The sequence below is a fragment of the Heteronotia binoei genome, chromosome 4 (assembly GCF_032191835.1).
Source record: "Heteronotia binoei isolate CCM8104 ecotype False Entrance Well chromosome 4, APGP_CSIRO_Hbin_v1, whole genome shotgun sequence".
In the NCBI taxonomy this organism is placed as follows: Eukaryota; Metazoa; Chordata; class Lepidosauria; order Squamata; family Gekkonidae; genus Heteronotia; species Heteronotia binoei.
Genome location: NC_083226.1, coordinates 106,014,448 through 106,033,436, shown reverse-complemented (window position 1 = coordinate 106,033,436; position 18,989 = coordinate 106,014,448). Strand labels below are relative to the sequence as shown.

Below are 18,989 nucleotides of genomic sequence, written 5' to 3'. Positions count from 1 at the left end.
AGACCGCACCATTGATTTATACAGGGGCATTATGATACTGGCTGATTTGTTTTCAACTTCCTTCCTAATAATTCCCAGCATGGCGTTGGCCTTTTTTATTGCAATCGCACACTGTCTTGACATTTTCAGTGAGTTATCTACAATGACCCCAAGATCTCTCCCTTGGTCAGTCTCTGCCAGTTCACGCCCCATCAACTTGTATTTGCAGCTGGGATTCTTGGCCCCAATGTGCATTACTTTGCACTTGGGCACATTGAACGTCATCTGCCACGTTGATGCCCGCTCACCCAGCCTCAACAGATTCCCTTTGGAGTGCCTCACAATCCTCTCTGGTTCTTACCACCCTAAATAATTTAGTGTCATCTGCAAACTTAACCACTTCACTGCTTACTCCCAACTCCAAATCACTAATGAACAAGCTAAAGAGTATGGGACCCAGTACTGAGCCCTGCGGCACCCCACTGCTTATTGTCTTCCACTGCAAAGATTGCCCATTTATACTTACTCTCTGTTTCCTATTAATTAGCCAGTTTTTGATCCACAAGAGGACTTGTCCTTTTACTCCATGACTCTCGAGCTTACTATGGAGCCTTTGATGAGGAACTTTATCAAAAGCTTTCTGAAAATCAAGGTAAACAACATCTATTGGGTCCCCTTTGTCCACATATTTGTTCACCCCCTCAAAAAACTGTAACAGGTTAGTGAGGCAATATCTTCCCTTGCAGAACCCATGCTGAGTCTTCCTCAATAACCCATGTTCATCAATGTGCCTACTCATTCTGTCCTTGATAATGGTTTCTATGAACTTTCCCAGTATTGAAGTCAGACTGACTGGACTGTAATTTCCCAGATCTCTTCTGGAACCCTTTTTAAAGATGGGGGTGACATTTGCTACCTTCCAGTCCTCAGGAAAGGAGGCAGATTTCAATGAAAGATTACATATTTTTGTCAGGAGATCCACAAGTTGACCTTTGAGTTCTTTCAGAACTCTTGGATGTATGCCATCCAGACCTGGTGACTTATAAGTTTGTAATTCAGCTATCAGTTGTAGGACCTCCTCTCTTGCCAACTCAATCTGACTCAGGTCTTTCAAAATTAGCGGTTGTGGAGTGGGCAAACAGTTCTCATCTTCAACAGTGATGTATATTCCAGTGATATATTCACAGTGATATATATTCCATTTATATCCCACTCTCCCCGGGAAGCAGGCTCAGGGCGGATTACATACCCATGTAAATACATGGAACATAAAACCACATTAAAATACAATAAGATACAGAACACATAAAAACATAAAACCGTTTCAGGTGCTATAATCTTTAAATTTTCTATTTGCTATTCCTGCTGGATGTTCTGTAGAAAGTCATTTGGGGAGGGACGGTGGCTCAGTGGTAGAGCATCTGCTTGGGAAGCAGAAGGTCGCAGGTTCAATCCCTGGCATCTCCAAAAAAGGGTCCAGGCAAATAGGTGTGAAAAACCTCAGCTTGAGACCCTGGAGAACCGCTGCCAGTCTGAGAAGACAATACTGACTTTGATGGACCAAGGGTCTGGTTCAGTATAAGGCAGCTTCATATGGTCATATGTTCATTAATTTTAGTATCATATTCAAGGTGGCCCAATTGTTTTGGAGTCTGTTGCAGCCTATGGTCTTAATTTCCAAATGTCTGGTGGAAGAGCTCCATCTTACAGGCCCTGTAGAACTGTGTGAGCTCTTGCAGGGCCCTAACCTCCTTGTGGAACTCATTCCACCAGCTTGGGGCTGCAACAGAAAAGGCCCTGGCTCTAGTTGTCATTAGCCTGGCCTCTTTAAGGCCAGGGATTGAGAGTAGATTTTGTGACCCTGACCGAAGTGATCTCTGGGGAACATGTGGGGAAAGGTAGTCCCTAAGGTATGCAGGTCCCTGGCCATATCGGGCTTCAAAGGTAAGAACCAGCACCTTGAAACAAACTCGGTATGTGATGGGCAACCAGTGCAGTGCTTTCAGCACAAGCTGAATGTGCTCCCACAAGGGAAGGCCCACTAACAGCCTGGCTGCAGCATTCTGCACTAGTTGAAGCTTCCAAGTTTGAGACAAGGGCATCCCCATGTAGAGGGCATTATAGTAATCCAATCTCGAAGTGACCGTGGTAATCCAATCTCGAATCACTGTTGCCAAGTCATTGCATTTGAGGTAGGGGACCAACTGCCTTATCAGTTGAAGGTGATAGAAGGCTGATTTGGCAGTGGTTGCCACCTGTTGTGGCAGTGGTTGCCACTCCATTGTTAAAGAGGAGTCCAGAAGCATCCCATAGCTTTTTACCTTAAGTGCCAGCGTAAGTGGCGCTCCATCAAAGGTCGGTAATGAGACCTCTGCTCCTGGACTGCCATGACTTAGATACAGGACCTCCTCCATTGGATTCAATTTCAGTCTACTCAGCCTGAGCCACTCTGCCACAGCTTGTAATGCCATGGTCAGATCTTCTGGGGAGGAGTTGGATTGCCCACCAATCAACAGATAGAGCTGAGTGTCATCTGCGTACTGATGACATCCCTGCCAAAACCTCCAAGCAATCTGGGCAAGGGGGCGCATGTAGATGTTAAACAACATCGGGGAGAAAACCACCCCTTGTGGCACACCACACACAAGTGGGTGCTGATGGGATAGCACCTCCCCTACTCCCACCCTTTGTCCCCGGCCCTGGAGAAAGGAGAAGAGCCAGTGTAAGGCCAACCCCTGTATCCCAGCATTGGCGAGGTGGTGGGTCAGTAACTGGTGGTCGACTATGCTGAACGTGGCTGACAGGTCTAAGAGCAACAGTACCTCCAAACCATCTCTATCCAGATGCCTCTGGAGATCATCTGTGAGGGCGACCAGAACCGTCTCCGTCCCATGACCCGGACTGAAAAGGGTTAAGCATGGAAGCGTCATCCAGAAAGCTCTGTAACTGCACTGCTACTGCCGTCTCAACAATCTTGCCCAGAAAAGGCAAGTTTGACACTGGCTGATAATTTGCCAATACAGCCAGGTCCAGTGATAGTTTCTTTAGGATTGACTGTCCACTGCCTCCTTAAGAGGCTGAGGGAAGTTCCCTTCAGATAGGGACCTATTAGCAATTTCCCTCAAACTGGTTCAGGAATTGGGCTGGTTCAGTTCGCAAATGGAACAGGGATTTCCTGGTCTTTTCCCACTCCTAATCCCTGACCAAGGCCAAATGAACAAAAAAACCCCACCAGTTCATCACTTCTCTCACAAGTTACCAGAGCTGAGTTCTCACCCTTTTATCCACCTCAAGTATTGATAGCAGAGAGTCATTGTTCCTCAGAGGCAACACTGGGATTTGCCTGGGTAGTTTTTCATGTTCCATTTTGTGTGTGGAAGGACATGTAAGCAGAACATAAAACTGCCTTCTAAAGATTACTTGGCATTGCTTTATCTCAATAGAATAAAGAAATAAGGATCATGATTTAAGTCTCTTAATTAGCAATGAAAATTTTCCAGAAACCATAAAGCCACAAACCCCCTCCCCCCCCAAAAAATGATAAAAATTAAAAATATACAATATCTTGCTGTCTTGTTGAGAAAAAAAACTTATTTTACTGCTTTAGCAAAATAAAATTAATTTCATATTTAGAACATGATATTTTATAACCTGTTGTTATATTTAATAACTTATTGTGATTTTACTGTAATAATGTAATTTTATGTTGTTTTAATTGATGTTAGCTGACCTGAGCCCGTCAGGGGAGCGCAGGATATAAATATAATAAATAAATAAATAAATAAATAAATATTCATATTTGCTATACAAGTAGAGGACCAGCTGTGGGGTATCTCATTTTCCCCTCCTGCACTACTTTCTCCCTTTTTGAAAGACTCCATAGCATCTCCCCTTTTCCTGTTTCCTTCTCTCCTTCAAACTCAGCAACCAATCTACCTTTATCTGCCCCCGCCCCCGATTTGTTTTTCCTTCCCCCCACCAGCAATTTCTACTATAGGAGAAGTATGGCCCTGTATATGGTGTTGGCTGCTGTGCCAGACCACTTGCATGGTATGGAACCTACAAAGACGTGGGGGTCACCTCCCTTTCCCTGTGTTTCGTTCCCTGCACTATTTTTTTTTCTCCTCTTGGCAACCTCCATATCCTCTCTGCTTTCTCTGCCTCATTCTCTCCTTCTAAGACATTCTGCTATATTAATATTTATTTACTTCACTTATACACTAATTTTTTCTATAGTAGGGACCAAAGTAGCATACATCATGAAAGTGATGTACTTTCTTCTTTGTTATCATCAGAGCAACCCTGTGAGGCAGATTAGGCTGCAAGTACGTGACTGGCCCAAGGTCACCTAGTAATCTTCCATGACAAGCACTGGTGACTTGAACCTGGGTCTCCCAGACCCTAGTCTTAAGCTGTAACCTCTGTTTAAGAGTGGCTGTAATAGGGGCCTGCTAGAACAAAGTAGGAGTTAAGTAGCATTTTTAAGACCAACAAAGTTTTATTCAGTATATAAGCTTTCGTATACATGCATACTTCTTTAGATGAGAGGATGGGGTACAGTGAACTGAAATACATATAGCTGGTGGATTAAGAGTGTTTAGCACATAGCTGGGCATGAGGGAGACATGCCAACTCAGACCCAAAGGTTCTTTTCTCAAAGGCGAAAACAGCCCTGGAAAGGGCCCTGTCCCCTCCCCCTGACTTTTACTCACAGAACCCAAGCCTAGGATGTTGTGGTTGCCTAGTAACAGCTGCTGGGGGATCTGTTTCTTAAACCTACAGGAGCTTCTTTTATCATCTTGGGTTTTTAAATCACTACTACTATTACTACAAATTGTCACAGATATTTGATTAGTAGATGATGTTCTGCAATTTGAGATCTAGCCAAGTTTTTGGATTTTGCAGATGCTTCTTTGCAGGATTCTTGCTTTTCCAAGCAACATTGGCTCCCAGAGCTGAACTGGTGTTACCAAGTCCAGTTTCATAGCACTGAAAATATTTATCCGCTCAGTGCTGTATTGTAGTCGTTCTGTTGTTGAAAAGGCATGTTGCGCTAGTGAGAGTCTTCTTGCATTGGAGGAAAATTCCACTGTTAACAAAATGGAAATTTCAGAGCTAAAACCAGGGCTTTCTTTGTAGCAGGAACTCCTTTGCATATTAGGCCACACTCCCTGATCTAGCCAATCCTCCAAGAGCTTACAGGGCTCTTCTTACAGGGGCTACTGTAAGCTCCAGGAGGATTGGCTACATCAGGGGTATGTGGGCTAATATACAAAGGAGTTCATGCTATAAAAAAACCCTGTCTAAAACTATTTTTTCATGAGGGTTTTGATCAGTGTGCATCCACATGTTACCAGATAGCAAGAAAAAAGTGATAGTACTGCAAGGCAATATTGATCAGTAACAGAATGATCTAGAACAGGGTTTCCCAAACTCCCCCCCCCCCCCGTGACCTGGTTATTTTTACACTTCTCCTTCATGGCCCACTAAAATTTGGGGGTGGAGCCAGGAGACTTTGGGGGTGGAGCCGGGAGACAGGAAATGATGTACAAACAAGCCTAAAACTCTTGCAATATTTTGTTTAGGAAAGGTAGAATGGTGGGATTTTGCAATGCAATTTTAAAAATAAAAAAATCAAGAAAAAGCACAAGGATCACACAACAGACAACTAAAAATATAAAATGCTCTCATCCTGGAAAAACATGAAATGGCAGCCTGGGAAAACATGAAATGCAGGGCATTTCAAGCCTCTCCCACCCCCAGGTCTACTCAGATTAGCAATAGGAAGGAAGGAAGGAAGGAGAGAGAAAGAAAGAAAGAAAGAAAGAAAGAAAGAAAGAAAGAAAGAAAGAAAGAAAGAAAGAAAGAAAGAGAAAAAGAAAGAAAGAGAAAAAGAAAGAAAGAGAAAAAGAAAGAAAGAAAGAAAGAAAGAAAGAAAGAAAGAAAGAAAGAAAGAAAGAAAGAAAGAAAGAAAGAAAGAAAGAAAGAAATGGCAGGGCATCTCCCCTCTAAGTCTACTCAGATTAGCAATAGGAAGGAGAGAGAGAGACAGACACAGGGGCAAAGTCTAACAGAAAGAAAGAAAGACATGACAGTGCTAGGGAAACATGAAATGGCAGAGTATCCCCCCCCCCTGCGGGTCTATTCAGATTAACAATAGGAAGGAAGGAAGGAAGGAAGAAAGGAAGGAAGGAAGGAAGGAAGGAAGGAAGGAAGGAAGGAAGGAAGGAAGGAAGGTAGGTGTCATGGGTGCTGGGGGCCCTGCAGAAGAAGCCGAGCCTGCAGAAGAAACTGTACCCCTGCCACCTGCATCAGTGCCCCTGCCTCCTGCTGGAGAAGATCCAAGCCCCCCTGCCTCGCCCTCTCGGGTGGCTCGTGTGCGTGACTGCCTTCGTCAGGACCTCAGGGATCGAAGGAGGACGGCACGCTCACGAGCAAGACGCTCCCTGAGCCCTGAGTTTTGAAAGGATTCTGGCCCTTCTAGGAGTGAGGGTGCTTGAGTCTCAGCAGGATCCTGGCTGCCCTCTGAGTCAGCAATTAGCCTAAATGGGCAACAGACAGCAGAGGGCTATATAGCTGTGGGCTTTGAGAGAAGGCTTTGTGGAAGCAACTAGTCACTTACCTGACATTCTAGCATCCACTTCGGCTTCTGACTTCGGCTTCTGGACCCCCTGACTCTGGCATTGACTTCTGGACCCCCTGACTTCGGCTTCTGAACCTCTGACCTACGATACCTGGACTGTGATTCGGTTTTGGTGCTTTGGACCCTCCTTGCTACCCAGCTACAGACCTTGGACTGCCCCTGGACTTCGCCTGGCCTGGCCCCAGCCCGTGACAGAAGGAAAGGGACAGGAGAAAAGAGACAGAGGGAGATGGGAAAAGACTGACTGACAAAGAAAGAAAAAATGAATGAAAAGGAGGGGGAGAGAGTTGGAAACAAATAGAGGGAAAAAAGAAAGAGAAAGGAAATACGAAGGGAGGGAAGGGGTGAAAGGAGAGATAAAATTAAAGAAAGAGAAAAGAAAAAAGAAAAATGAAAAAAACGGGATGGGAGCAACTCACCTTTAAAACTGCTGACTCCAGCTGCGCAAGTGCCTCTTCCTCCTTCTCTTCCCCACTGCTGGTAAATTTCAGGCTTTGTAAAGCTCCCCCCCCCCACCAACCACCTCCTTGGCGAGAAAAATGGCAGGTCACTGGCACTTTGAAGGAACCGCGCCTGGAAAGGGCACGTGGCTGATTCCTCCCCCACACTTCCTGGATGGGAAGGAAGTGTGGGGGAGGGATCAGCTGCCCGCTCATTCCAGGCGCAGTCCCTTCGAAGTGCCAGTGGCCTTCACCAGCCATTTTCCTCGCCGAGGAGGTGGTCGGCGGGGGGAGCTTTACAAAGCCTGAAATTTACCAGCAGTGGGGAAGAGAGGAAGGGGGAGGTGCAGGGGGCATGATGTGGGGGGGTGGCCAGGGAACGGAAGGCCCCAGGGCCCAACATTGAGACCTGCATGGCCCGGTGCTGGGTCCTGACCCTGCAATTGGGAAACGCCGATCTAGAAAAGAGATTTAGCCAAATTAAACTTCTCGTTGAGCGTAAGTGCTGCAGTATTAAAGTATATTTTGTAACAGAATAGTCATGAATATAACACTGCAATGTATGTTTTCTGTTTTATTATAGTACTGAATATTACTGGAGTATGATATGATTCTGCATTATGTATGTTGAACAGATGCTAATATATAACAAGTTCATCTGCATAATAAATTAGCTTTTTCCAGTGTGGTGGGGAACAGTCATTTTGTTGGCTTAAGTCAACACTTGGATTTTACTGCAAAATGAATTGCCTTGCTTCTGCTGAAAAACATGTTTGAATTTAGCGGTGGATATATCAAAAAGTATATCTAGTTTTATATGTATACTATTATATCAAATCCATGTGGTAGGAATTTTCCACAACATTCTAACATTGTTTTAAACTTTGCTTTATAGATTCTTGGGGTTATAAATTCTAAGTTTGTTGTTGATTGAATGGTCCAACTAAAGCATTACTAAAGGTCTGTTCCTAGTAGTTCAAATATATTGTATAAGCTGTGTCTTTTATGTATTGAAATTTGCGTGTTTTCTTTCTACAGGATAAGAAGTGGGTTCTCAGTCATGAAGATGTCACACTGGGAGAATTACTGGGCAAAGTAAGTAATCAGCTGATTTATATGAGAAAGAAAATGATTTGGAGTCCAAATTAAACCAATGACTGTAGTATTTCTCTCCCTCTCCCCCCTCCCTTTTCACATGCATAATTTCTATGAATAAAGAAATAGGCTGAATTTTGATTTTCATAGCAAATATGGGTAAGATGCAGCCAAAATTGACCTCTTTTAAGAATCTTTTATTTCTCTGAGAGATGAAAGCACTCTCCCATTGAAATCAAATTCAGGCTTTTGCTTTACCTTTTTAATAATTTTAAAACTGCTTTGTGTTAGACTCTACTGGAATCATGGGGGAGACATTATAAGACTAGTTAGCTGTCAGCTAGTTTCAGTCATTCTAAACAGTTAACTTTCCATCCTTTTGCAAATTAATAATTCCCTATCTTTTCCCATTCTTTGTTGCCATTGTGATTGCATATTTTCTGTAGGTATGTTTCCTCCCACTGACACTATACAACCAGTCAGTAATTATGGTCAATGGCATTGGAGGTCTTTTATCATTCCAACTGGGTAAAAGTTTGAGGACTCTCTTGTGTTACAATGAAACAAACATGGCATGGAATCATTGTATTCAGCATTTACTTGCCCCCCATCACTTCCTTTTCTGCTGTGTTGGGTTAGGAGACAATGTGGAAATGCTGAATGCCAGACTTTTTTTGAGAAGGAATGCACAGGAATGCAATTCCGGCTGCCTTGGTGTCAGGGTGTGTGGCCTAATATGTAAATGAGTTTGTGCTGGGCTTTTTCTCCAAAAAAAAAGCCCTGCTGAATGCCATAACCAGTAGGAACAAATAGGAGGAGAAGTTCCTGCATTTGAAAGGAAGAGAGGAGATGAACTCCAGCTAACTGGTCAGACACTTGTTTCTGTGCTTCCTGTCTCTTCCCTCAGTTTCATCTAGATTAAAAAAAGTCTTTAGTCAGTGTCTTTTTACTGGTTATAGTTTTCCCATGCGTACTGTTACTGGTATAACAGTGGTCAATTACCTATATCAGTATTACTACTGCTGCTGCAAACAATAACAGTCTTACAACACTATCTGAGAAAATCAGTCATGTCTAAAGTGAAATACAATTTAAATTAACATATACATGTTTGAAATCAAAAGGACTTGTACCCACAACATTTACATGTTCAAAATAATAAATTGGAAACTGTAGGAATAATCTAACCCCTGGTCAGTATTCACAGAACAGCATGTTGAAGGGAGTTGTGATGAAGGAGAGAATTGGTCATTATTTTTATACTCCACTTTTCTCCACAATGATGATACAAAGAGACTTAAAACATTGCTTTGTCTACCTTCATTTTATTCTCAGCAGCAACCCTATGATGTAAAGTTATTTTGAGAGAGAATTAGTGGCCCAAGATCACCCAGTAAGCTTCCACGGCAGAAGGCAACCTGGATATCTCATATTCTAGTCTGATAGTCTACCACTATGTTTGCTGTTATCGAAGGACCAGTAGATGCAAGGCTGAGGGGCGCTAGTATAGATGCATGCTTGGATATATCCAGTTCAAATATATACCTGAAAATTACTGTATTTGGGGGTATATTTAGGTATCTGGAGCTTTATTTGAGATTCTTGGAATACTAGTATTTGGGTCTTTTTGCCTTGGGGGAAAAGACCTCTGCATTTCCTGAGCTTCTCTTACCAAGAGAATGAAAGCTTTTTCGATCTAATACCCAATGGTTCGAGCAAAGACTCTTTATTTCTTTGTTCTTTGCACCTTTCACATGTATTTCACACAGAGGCCTTGTGGAGTACTCACCTCCTATTTTTGTGAGAACTGTATAACAGAGAAAACAATTATTATAAGCTGTTGGCTATTAAGTTGAAAAGTATCCCAGGTCTTGGTGAGATTAGCTCTAGGATGTTCTGCTTTTTTTCTTAAATTCTGAGGCTTCAATACAAATGGCTCCAGTTGTCTGAAATGTTACAACAAATTATTCTTTAGAGACATACTTAACTCTGTTTGGGCTACAACTGGTATTTGTGACTAGGAAAAAAGTAGTCTTTAATTTAAGAACATATTTGGCTTGTATGCAGGTTCGGAGTTGGCCACTATTGTGAAATAGAATGCTGCATTAGTTGGACCATTGCTCTTGATCTAGCAGGACACTTTTTATGTTCTCATATTTATCTCATTCTAAGTTGTTGGTCCAATAAAGCTTTCAACTAAACATGGAGACACTTTGGCAGTTCTGTTCATAATTGGCAATCATTTATGACTCAAGGAATTCAGTCAATACTATTTTCTGTACTGTAAGGTTCATTTTGCTAAAGACAGTACTGTATTTGTTTATTGATGGTTAATATCTGCAATTTCAGGGTAATTTTGGTGAAGTGTACAAGGGAACACTAAAAGATAAAACTCCTGTTGCTGTAAAAACGTGTAAAGAAGATCTTCCTCAAGAATTGAAAATAAAGTTTTTATCAGAGGCCAGGTGAGCAGTGAAATTTGAAATAATTTTTTTAAAAACTATTAAATACTTAACAGTCCAATCCTAAACAGACTTTATATCTTTCTAAGTCTGTTAAAGTTAGTGGGTTTAGAAAGGTATAACTGTGCTTAGGATGGTACTTAAAATATACATGTAGATTGTAAATATAGGCCTCATATTAGATTGGCTAATGAATTCTCTTTGATGAGGGAATGGGTCTCTTGGAAGGAATAAATTGTATGAAGGCAATCAAAGATGATATTGAAAATGAAAAGTATAAAATGTTGATAGAAAGCTCATCATATGAATCCACTGGAAATGCTTTAAATTATATATTCTTACTGCTAACAGCATTAGTTGGCATAATGTCAGTGCTATAATATTAGCTTTGGGGGGGGGATCCCTCTGGGTGTCCTACCCCCCAGGGAAAGTGCATGCGCAATACATCGCCTCTCCTTTCCCAGTGTAGTGAACGCTGCGTGGTCACTGTCTGGCTATGCCTGGCAGATGGTCACTGCAATGGCCTCTCCTACATTACTGCATCCGTGGCAACACCTTCTCACAGGTCCCCCCCCCCCCCCGTTTTCACAGAGTTTGCCACGTCATGGTGCGACCGAATGTCCGGCGGTATAACCGGATGGGCAGGTTGGGCTCACCAACATCGCCAGCCAAGAGAAGGAAAACTCTAACATCAAGCCTGGACAGACAGAGCTCATTAATGTAACATCTACCACCTGGAGGACTCGCTGCCGGCGTCCCGGCTTACTGGGCCATGGCAGATGACCCCATGGTGAAAGGGTGGAGCCAGTACTGCGCACACTGGCGCTTCACCTAAAAATTCCTCTGCGCAGGCCTGAAGGGTATCCACATCCACAACCCGCAACACACCAAGTCCTGCAGCGATGGGCAAGGGGCGAAACGGCAGGTGGAAGATGCCACTGGAAGCCGCAGTCCCGATCCTGCATGTAGGCGGTTCAGGGTATTGGTCGCCTGATGCTGACCCGGAGACGAAAGCATTTTTCGGCAGCACCCTGAACGACCAAGCAGCCCTATTTAGGGACAGCACTGCTTGCTCCGTATGGAGAGGGGCCTAGAAAAGGTGGCCTAAACAAAGCTCGTCTCCTCCCCCCCAGTTGGCTAGCCGCGGTCAACGGGCATCCTTACTTGCAGTCAAAAAATAACAACAAAGAAAAGGCATGCACCTGCCTCACAAAGTGTGCAAAGACTAAAGCGTGTTGGAACATCAGAACCATGCTTGACACAGTAGACAGTGGTCGCCCTGAACGACGCTCTGCTCTAGTTGCCCATGAACTTCTCAGGTTGAATATCGACATAGCAGCTCTCAGTGAGGTCCGTTTCCCTGAGGAAGGTAGTCTTCAAGAACACGGTGCTGGCTATACCCTCTACTGGTCGGGTAAGTCAAAGGTGGAGAGCCTCCTTTCTGGCGTTGGCTTCATGATCAGGAACTCCATTGCCTCCAAACTCGAAAACCTGCCAACAGGTCACTCAGATCGCATCATGTCTATGAGCCTCCCACTTCAAAACAAGCAGCATGCAACCCTCTTTAGTGTGTATGCCCCAACCCTTCAAGCAGATCCTGCAGAAAATAACAAGTTCTATGCTGATCTACGTAACCTCGTATGGAAGACCCCTACAGAGGACAAGGTGATCATCCTTGGCGACTTCAATGCCAGAGTAGGTAAAGACTCAGAAGCCTGGAAAGGAGTACTTGGCAAACACGGCAATGATAACGGACGCCTCCTGCTAGAATTCTGCACGGAGCATCAGCTCACCATCACCAACACTATCTTCCAGCAGAAGAACAGTCTGAAGACAACCTGGATGCACCCACGGTCCAAGCATTGGCACCTTATTGACTACATTCTGGCGTGCCAGAGAGACCTTCGAGATGTCTTACACACCCGAGTAATGCCCAGTGCAGAATGTCATACGGATCATCGTCTTGTACGCTGCAATCTCCGTCTTCACTTTAAATCTACACCCAGGAGAGGCGGTATCCCCCGGAGGAAGTTTCAGGTTGGCAGCCTTCAGTCAGCCGAAGTTAAAGCTGCCTTCCAGGCAAAACTCCAGTCAAGAATTGAGGACCCCAGTTGCCTCACAGATCCTTCTCCAGAAGCACTCTGGGAACACCTAAAAACTACCATCCTGTTGACCTCTGAAGAAGTCCTTGGGTTCTCCACAAGGAAGAACAAGGATTGGTTTGACGAGAACAATTAAGAGATCCAAGAATTACTGGCGAAAAAAAGATCTGCCTACCAAGCACATCTTGCTCAGCCCTCCTGTCCTGGGAGAAAAGCAACCTTTCGCGCTGTATGTAGCAACCTCCAGCGCAAGCTTCAAGACATTCAGAACAAGTGGTGGACCAAGCTTGCAGAGAAAACCCAGCTGTGTGCAGACACTGGTGATTTAAGAGGGTTCTACGAAGCCCTGAAGGCAGTATATGGTCCATCGTATCAGGCTCAGAGTCCCTTGTGTAGTGCAGACGGCCAAGTTCTCCTCACAGACAAGGCATCCATACTGAACCGGTGGTCGGAGTATTTTCAGGTTCTCTTCAGTGCCAATCGCATAGTTCAAGATTCAGCAATCCACCTCACCCCACTTCAACCAGTGAAAACAGAGTTGGATGAGATCCTCACCCTAGAAGAGACTGTTAAAGCCATCAAGCAACTGAAAAGTGGCAAGGCAGCGGGATTTGATGGAATCCCACCAGAGATCTGGAAGCATGGGGGCATAGTACTACATAGCACACTTCACAAAGTACTTGTCACCTGCTGGGAACAAGGCAAACTACCACAGGACTTTCGTGATGCAATCATCATTACTCTACATAAGAACAAAGGGGAAAAGTCAGACTGCTCCAGCTACCGGGGGATAAAATCCTTGCTAGAATACTCCTGAACAGACTGGTGCCCACCATTGCATAAGAACTCCTCCCAGAGAGCCAGTGTGGCTTCAGAGCTAACAGGAGCACCACAGACATGGTATTTGTTCTCAGGCAGCTCCAAGAGAAATGCAGGAAACAGAACAAGGGTCTATATGTGACTTTTGTCGACCTTACCACAGCTTTTGATACCATTAGCAGGAACGGCCTGTGGCAAATATTGGAACGTTTAGGATGTGCCCCAAGGTTCCTCAGTATGGTCATCCAGCTACATGAAGTCCAGCGAGGCCAAGTCAGACACTGCAACGATCTCTCGGAGCCCTTCCCAATAGGCACAGGTGTAAAGCAAGGCTGTGTTCTCGCGCCAACTCTCTTTATGATCTTCTTTAGCATGATGCTTCAAAGAGCCGCAGTAGATTTAGATGACGACGATGGTGTCTACATCCGCTATCGCACCGATGGCAGCCTGTTCAACCTGAGACGACTAAAGGCCCGCTCCAAGACAATGGAAAAACTTATCCGAGAGCTACTGTTTGCTGATGATGCTGCACTTGTCTCCCACTCGGTATCAGCTCTGCAACTTATGACGTCCTGCTTTGAGAGGCTGCCAAGCTATTCGGCCTAGAAGTTAGTCTAAAGAAGACAGAAGTTCTCCACCAGCCTGCACCCCAGGAAGATTATCACCCTCCTTGCATCACTGTGGGTGAATCAGTTTTGAAGACAGTCCAGCAGTTCAGCTACCTGGGGTGCATCATCTCCTCAGATGCCATGATCGACAAGGGGATTGACAATAGACTGGCAAAGGCAAACCGTGCATAAAAGAGTGTGGAGCAACAAGCATCTGAAAAAAGGCACAAAGATCAATGTTTACAAAGCGGTTGTGATGACAACCCTCATCTACGGCTCCGAATCGTGGGTTTTTAACTGTCATCACCTGCGACTCCTTGAGCGCTTTCATCAGCGCTGCCTTCGCACCATCCTCAGCATCCACTGGAGTGACTTTGTGACCAACACTGAAGTCCTCAAGCGGGCGGAGGTTACAAGCATCGAGGCATTGTTGTTGAAGACGCAGCTGCGCTGGGCAGGGCATATCTCCAGGATGGAAAACCACCGCCTTCCCAAGATTGCCCTGTATGGTGAACTTTCCACCAGCCATCGAAATAGAGGGGCACCAAAGAAAGAGGTACAAGGACGCCTTGAAGAAATCCCTTGGTACCTGTTGTATTAACCATCACCAGTGGTCCGACCTAGCTTCAGATCGCAAAGCATGGAGGCACACCATCCACCAGGCTGTCTCTTCCTTTGAGAATGCACGCATAGCTGGTCTTGAGGACAAAAGGAGATTGAGGAAGAATCGTACTGCTACAGCACCAACCCCGAATCAGACTTTTCCCTGCAGCCACTGTGGCCGGACCTGCCTGTCCCGCATTGGTCTTGTCAGCCACGAGCGAGCCTGCAGCAGACGTGGACTACTGCATCTTTCTTAAATCTTCGTTCGTGAAGTCAAGCCGAGAGAGAGAAATATTAGTTTTGGTGGGACTGTTGTTGGGAGTGCTTTCCATTACCTGGAAATATCTTGAATTTCATGTTGCTTTATTAACTATACTAGAACTGTTATTCCTTGCTAAAATTCTGTAGTTAAACACTGAATTTAAATTATCTCAAAACAGTACTAGGCAGAAAACCTCCAGTTTTAGTCTCTCTCTCCATTTATACCAGCAGACAGACAGATAATATCTTTCTAACACAAACACATACACAGAGTTGTGTTCATATCCCCAATAAACTGTGAAACTTGCTCAGTAGAACATATATCACGGGGTCTCTGTCGAGATAGATAAATCTGAGCTTGTATTGAATGAATTTGAGTTTGAACCTTGCTTTGCTGGGAAAAAAAAACACTGGAAAAAAAGTTGTAAAAAGGCTGGTTGAATCTTTCCAATTTCTTTTAGTTTTTATCTCTTCTTTAAAATCTCTCATTTCTTGAATTATTGTGCCCTGCTCTTCCATTATATGAGGCATAGTTGAGCCTTACAAAAGGAAAACAGAAGACAAATCTATTGTAACTTGAAAATTTTGGCTGCTTTATCAGGTATAAGAAGAGTTCCTTCAATCACTCTGTGTGTACAGAATCAGAAAATCAAACATACAGCTTTAGAGAAAAATACTGAGACATAGTCTGTGTGACCCAGTAAACAATATCATGTCAATACTCACAGATTTACCAAAGGAGAATATGGGATGTTCCTCAGTTTTTAAGAGAAAAGAGCTAGAACTTGGGATATCACAATGAACCTGTTTGCAATAAGTTCAGGATAGGCAAATGGAAATCATGCCCTGCATAATTAACTGATGGAATTAATGACTATAAGATATTGCCTCAGCTGGTTTAGAATACCAGTTTATTGAGGTGGAGAGGTTCATCAGTAGCCATGCTGGCTAAATAAAACCTTGGTGTTCAGAGACAGAGGAACTGCTGTTGTAGGCAAATGTGGGGGAGGGCTGTTGATGTGTTCCATGCAGATAGGGAGGGAGGAGATTACAGTTTATCAGTGCTTTGCATAGTCAAAGGGGGGGGGAATTCCCCCCTAACAGAACTAAGACCTAATGCTGAAAGCAGCATTGGGCTAAGCCCTGGTAAATCTTAAGACAAATCATGCAATTAATTCCAGAGACAAGAAGATTGGCAATATTAATCTATTGTTAGAAAACCAGAAGTAATTTTCTTGTTATCTTAAAAATTGACAAACTAAATTGCACCTAATACTTCATGCATGTAATGAAACAGGCTTTACCTATGATTTTATTATTTATTATTTTACAACATTTACATCCCACCTTTCTGCTCTCAGAATGCCCTTAAAATGTACCTACCAAAATCTAACTTTAAAACCATCAAATCCACATCCCTAGGTAATATACATTATTGAAACAGAAACAAAACTAAAATGTACAGAGACATAAAATCAAATAAAATATTATTCAGGAAGGAGGAATTATGGAGGGACTTCCTCAAGAGTTCCTTGAAGGTTTTTAAACAGAGGCTAGATGGCCATCTGACAGCAATGAAGATCCTGTGAATTTAGGGGGAGGTATTTGTGAGTTTCCTCCATTGTGCTTGGGGTTGGACTAGTATCAGTGGCCCCCAATCTTTTTTGCACCAGGGACCGGTTTTGTGGAAGACATTTTTTTCACAGACCGGTGGGGGTACTGGGATTTTTGCTGCTCTCACGCCCACACCCCATCCCTGCCCCCCATGGGAGTCTTTAACTGAGGGGTAGGCAAAGGTCGCTGCCATGCTACCCCTTCCGCCCAGCCAGGATCTGGGCGAATGAAAGAGGTAGTGCTTTGGAGTGAGTCTGCGCTGCCTCTTTCATCTGCCTGGGACCCAGGTGGACGAAAGAGGTGGTGCGGTGCAACTGCCTCACTCCACAGCCCAGTTGCTAACAGACCCCAGAACTAGATGACCCTGGAGGTCCCTTCCAACTCTATGATTCTATGATTACAAAGCAAAACAGAATCCAGTAGGAATAGGCACAGATACAAACTGAAATTCGTTGTGAACCAGGCCAGTTTGTGGTTTGCGAATTTCAGTTCATGCCATCCCATTCCCCAACTTAACTTGCAGGCGGCTTTGGGAGCTTCATATGGTTCATGTCAACTGCGATCTCTTTAAATGCCTTCCCCAAGCCCTGTTGCTGCTGTGGTGATGTGACTTGACAAGTGAACTTAGAAGGCATTTCAATTCCTTCTGAGTTCACTTGCGAAGTTGCGAGTTGTGCAAAAATCATTTAAAGGGAACCCTTTAAATCAGGGGTGTTGAATTCATTTGTTAGAGGGCCAGATCTGACATAAATGGAATTTTGCGGGGCCAGGCCATGTATGTCATAAAACGTAGTGCCAGGTAATGGATATGAACTTTATAAAGGATACAGACAAACAGAATTAATTATTTTTTTACTTAAAATACAAACATGCTTAAAACTCTTGCCATATTTTGTTTAAAATGGAAAGGTGGGGAAACAGTGGGATTTAGCAATGCAATTTTTAAAATAAAACATCAAGAACAAAATTAAAATTAAAAAGGGAAAAAAGCACAAGGTTAACAGCAGAAACTTAAAATGTAAAATGCTCTGAGCCTGGGAAAACATGACATGGCTGGGCATTGCAGGCTTCTCCCCCCCCCCCCTCCAATCTACTCAGTGGCTCTCCAGTGTAATATCCCCCTTTGGCTGTGGGTTCCCAGGTTAGATTACTCACTAGACACCAGTTCTCAATTCCATTCAGCAAAGACGAGCTGGCTCAAAGCATCAACCTTTTATGTGCAAGGAGACAACCCAAAGAAACAACAGCTTCAATTTCCATACAAACGCTGGAAAGTGAAACTACTTGAACTCCAATTCATTGAAATACATTGCAGTAAAGATAAAGTTGCAAGGAAATTGCAGAATGGAATTTTCATTAAGGTCTCTGGACCCAGAAAGACTAGTTCCAGTGTAGTCTATCTGGGCGCAGAGACCTTAATGGGAAATCTATTCAACATTTTCTTTGCAGCTTTGGAAGTCCAGAAGAGTTTCCTGTTGAAGCAGGCAAAGACAAGGTAGAAAGAGTTGGGAATTTTGGCAGCTTCAGAGCTTAAAAGAGTGAGGACAGTAGGGGGAGGAAGGGGCAGAAAAGGGTAGCAGGACTGCTTAAAGCCCTAGGTGGGCCGGTTGTAGCCCACAGGCCATAAGTTTGGCACCCCTGCTTTAAATGGCTTTTGCAAGTTTTGCCACATCACGAACCACAAACCAGTTTGTTAAATTGTAAGGTTCATGGAGGTTCATGAGACCCATGAATGACAAACCTTTACAAACTGCCATTTTTCTGATTCATGCCCATCCCAAGTCTTTACCTGCTAATGGAAGGTCTTAACAGAATTTAACTTCAGTCTGTAAATAAGGCTACCCATTTCGGAAAAGACTATCAGTATTAGGGTTCAAAAGACCCATGCAGTGTTCTTTTACATTTCTATGAAAAATTCAAAAGTACAAGATAAGTTTAATGACCATTCTCAGCAGTAACAGTGCTTAATGCATTTCAATCTATTGTAAAATTCTTATTCAACAGCTATTTATTTAACAATTATCTATGCCACAATAAATCTGTTCGTTTTTGTAATACCATGAAATTCTTTTTTATTTATAAGGAAAGAAAGCTAACACCTATAAAAATGCTTTCTATTGTGGAGCTATTAGTCCTTGGAGTTCTCCACTGTAGACCATATCCTCTAATGCATGGCTTTTTTTGCTTATTAAAAGACTTTGCTCTTGCAAGAACAGAAAGTGCCTTACATAGTGACAGAATGCACTCCACGTCAGAGGACTCCTCCTAGAGTGGAAAAGGACAGTGTATGACTGGGAACAATGCTTAGGATCTAAGCAGCAGTTAGCGGGACCATGGAGGTACAAAACCAGTAAATAACAAAA

The 18,989-nt window shown here is 43.6% G+C and overlaps 1 protein-coding gene across 1 annotated transcript in view; it reads left to right on the top strand.

Moving 5' to 3' along the window:
• Window positions 1-18,989, top strand: part of FER (FER tyrosine kinase) — a 295,373-nt gene that overhangs the window by 161,137 nt on the left and 115,247 nt on the right. The window contains exons 14-15 of the mRNA XM_060235624.1: window positions 8,101-8,157; window positions 10,507-10,622. Coding sequence (XP_060091607.1) covers window positions 8,101-8,157; window positions 10,507-10,622 — 173 coding nt within the window. The remainder of the gene's footprint in view (window positions 1-8,100; window positions 8,158-10,506; window positions 10,623-18,989) is intronic.